The sequence below is a fragment of the Octodon degus genome, unplaced genomic scaffold (genome assembly GCF_000260255.1).
Source record: "Octodon degus isolate 3935 unplaced genomic scaffold, OctDeg1.0 scaffold00113, whole genome shotgun sequence".
Lineage (NCBI taxonomy): Eukaryota > Metazoa > Chordata > Mammalia > Rodentia > Octodontidae > Octodon > Octodon degus.
In genome coordinates, this window is record NW_004524689.1 from 7,491,044 (window position 1) to 7,493,268 (window position 2,225).

The 2,225-nt window shown below is 43.9% G+C and overlaps 1 protein-coding gene across 2 annotated transcripts in view; it reads right to left on the reverse strand.

Moving 5' to 3' along the window:
• Exosc10 (exosome component 10) overlaps nucleotides 1-2,225 on the reverse strand; it is a 28,247-nt gene that overhangs the window by 23,984 nt on the left and 2,038 nt on the right. For both annotated transcript variants that reach the window (XM_023699568.1, XM_004639651.2), the window contains exon 2: nucleotides 1,406-1,542. In XM_023699568.1, the coding sequence (XP_023555336.1) occupies nucleotides 1,406-1,542 (137 nt within the window). The remainder of the gene's footprint in view (nucleotides 1-1,405; nucleotides 1,543-2,225) is intronic.

Consider the following 2,225-nt stretch of genomic DNA (forward strand, 5'->3'; position numbering starts at 1 on the left):
CCCTTGCCTTTCCTTTTGGAGACAGGGTTTCACTATGTAGTACAGGCTGGCCTTGAACTGCAGCAATCCTCCTGCCTCAGCCTCCTGAGGGCTGGGATTACAGGTGTGTCACCATGCCCAGACAACTTTATTTTTTAAGTTCCATATTAATTTGTTTTTGTCGGGGATCTACCCGCTCGGGCCCCCCTCCTTTCCCTCTCTCGGACAGGAGCTTTCTTTCACCCATAACATATATTCTGCTCATAACCTCCGTTTGTTCCTAAAATTCATGCTTCGGTTTTAGAGAACATGAACTTGTGCAGGTCACGTCCAGAGATCGTTTCTCCCTGTGTCACTTGGAGGTTCCCTGTATCATATGGAGGTCACTCACCCGAGGTCAGTGTTTCTCCCTGTATCACTTTGGAGCTTTCCACCGAGATCACTGGACAGAGGTATGAGTGTGCTTTTCTTTCTTTCTTTCTTTTTTTGAGTGTGCTTTTCTTTCATAAATTCTGAATTGGGACTTGCTTAGGTAACAAATTTTTATGCTTCAAATGTTAATACCAAAGTTTTGTCCCACTTCCTGCCCACCTAAGCAAGTTCCCATGTCTTCTCTCTGCCTTAGCCTCGCATGCTTTTACACTATAAAAGTCCCTGGAAGAGACAGCTTCCTGGGGGACAACCTGCTCGGTCCCCCCTCCTGTTCCTCTCTTGGACAGGAGCTTTCTTTCTCTCAATAAATATATTCTGCTCATAAAAAAAAAAAAACACATTAATTTGTTTTTGTTTTTTGAGACAGGGTCTCACTATGTAGTTTAGGCTGACCTTGAATGAACTATGTAGCCCAAGCTACCTTCAAACTTTTGCTCTTGCCTTAGCCTCTGTGTACTGGGATTACAGGTATGTACCATCACACCTGGCAAAGTCCCATATTATTTTATTTTTTGTGCAGGGTCTCACTATACAGCTCAGAGTTGTAGTGATCCCATATTATTTTAGAAGGATTTGTTATAGATGGGAAGTGGCACATGCCTGTAATCCTGGCTACTCAGGAAGCTGATGCAGGAGGATAGCAAAATCAAAGTCAGCAGGGGCAACTTAGCAGGACCCTGTTTAAAAACAAAGTAAGGAAAGGGCTGAGGGATAGCTCAGTGGTAGAACCCTTGCCTATCATGTACAAAGCCTTGGGCTCAATTCCAAACTGCAAAAAAGGATTTATTGCCTGTAATTGCAAAAGTCAATATATTTTTTTTAAAAAACCAAAAACTTTACCAAGCAATATTTTTCTAATAATTACTGCCTCACTGCCATATTATTGTTTTTGCAGCACATAAAATAACAATTATCGAAAAACAAATTTCAGGGAAAAATTATGCACCTCTTTATTTTTATTTCTTTCACTAATACAAGAAAACACAGCACTTACCACTGAAGCAACCTGTCTCCCTGTGTTTCACAAAATGCCTGGAAGCCAGGAAAACTTCGGTAAAAGTCATACTCGTCACCGAACTGTGGTAGGCCCCCAGATGCCTTGGTGACTGCTACCACCGACCCAAGAGCAAACTGTCAAAACCAAGAAAAGATGGCACATTTTAAACCCAGATCTTCATTTGGTAAATCACTGTTTTGAAGACCCTCTCGACCTGGTGTACAGCGTATGCAGTGCTGGGCAGTAAGGCACTCAGCACTCACCTACCCAGCACAGTTCAGTCCCTGTGACTCAACCCCAACCCCTTTCCCAACCCTGAGGATTCAATGGTGAGCACAAAATCAAGCTTGGGGTTTACATCCTTGGGACAGTGAGGACAGAGAAAACTACGTACAGTCCTGTGTCCCTCAACAATTAGCATGCGTTCTGAGAAACGCAGCATGAAGTGGCTTTAAAATCCTGTGAACACAGAGGGTACACAAACTAAAATGGCTATGACATCATTGGCCACATCACCTGGTGGGACCCCATCTTGGATGTGGCTTAACGTCATTATGCAATGCGTGACTATATACTGTGACTGACAGTTACAATGACTTGAATTCAGGTGTTGGCTCTGCTACTCATGAACTCAAGACTCTGCGGTGCTGGGATGAAACCTGGGGCCTCGTGCATGCGAGGCGGTAATCCACCAACAGAGCTACATCCCCAGTCTTGTACTGACATTTTCCGCAAGCTATTTCGTTTATTTGAACTTTCATTCCGTCTCAGAAAAAAGGCCACATGGGGCTGGAGAGATGGCTCAGTGGTCTAAGGC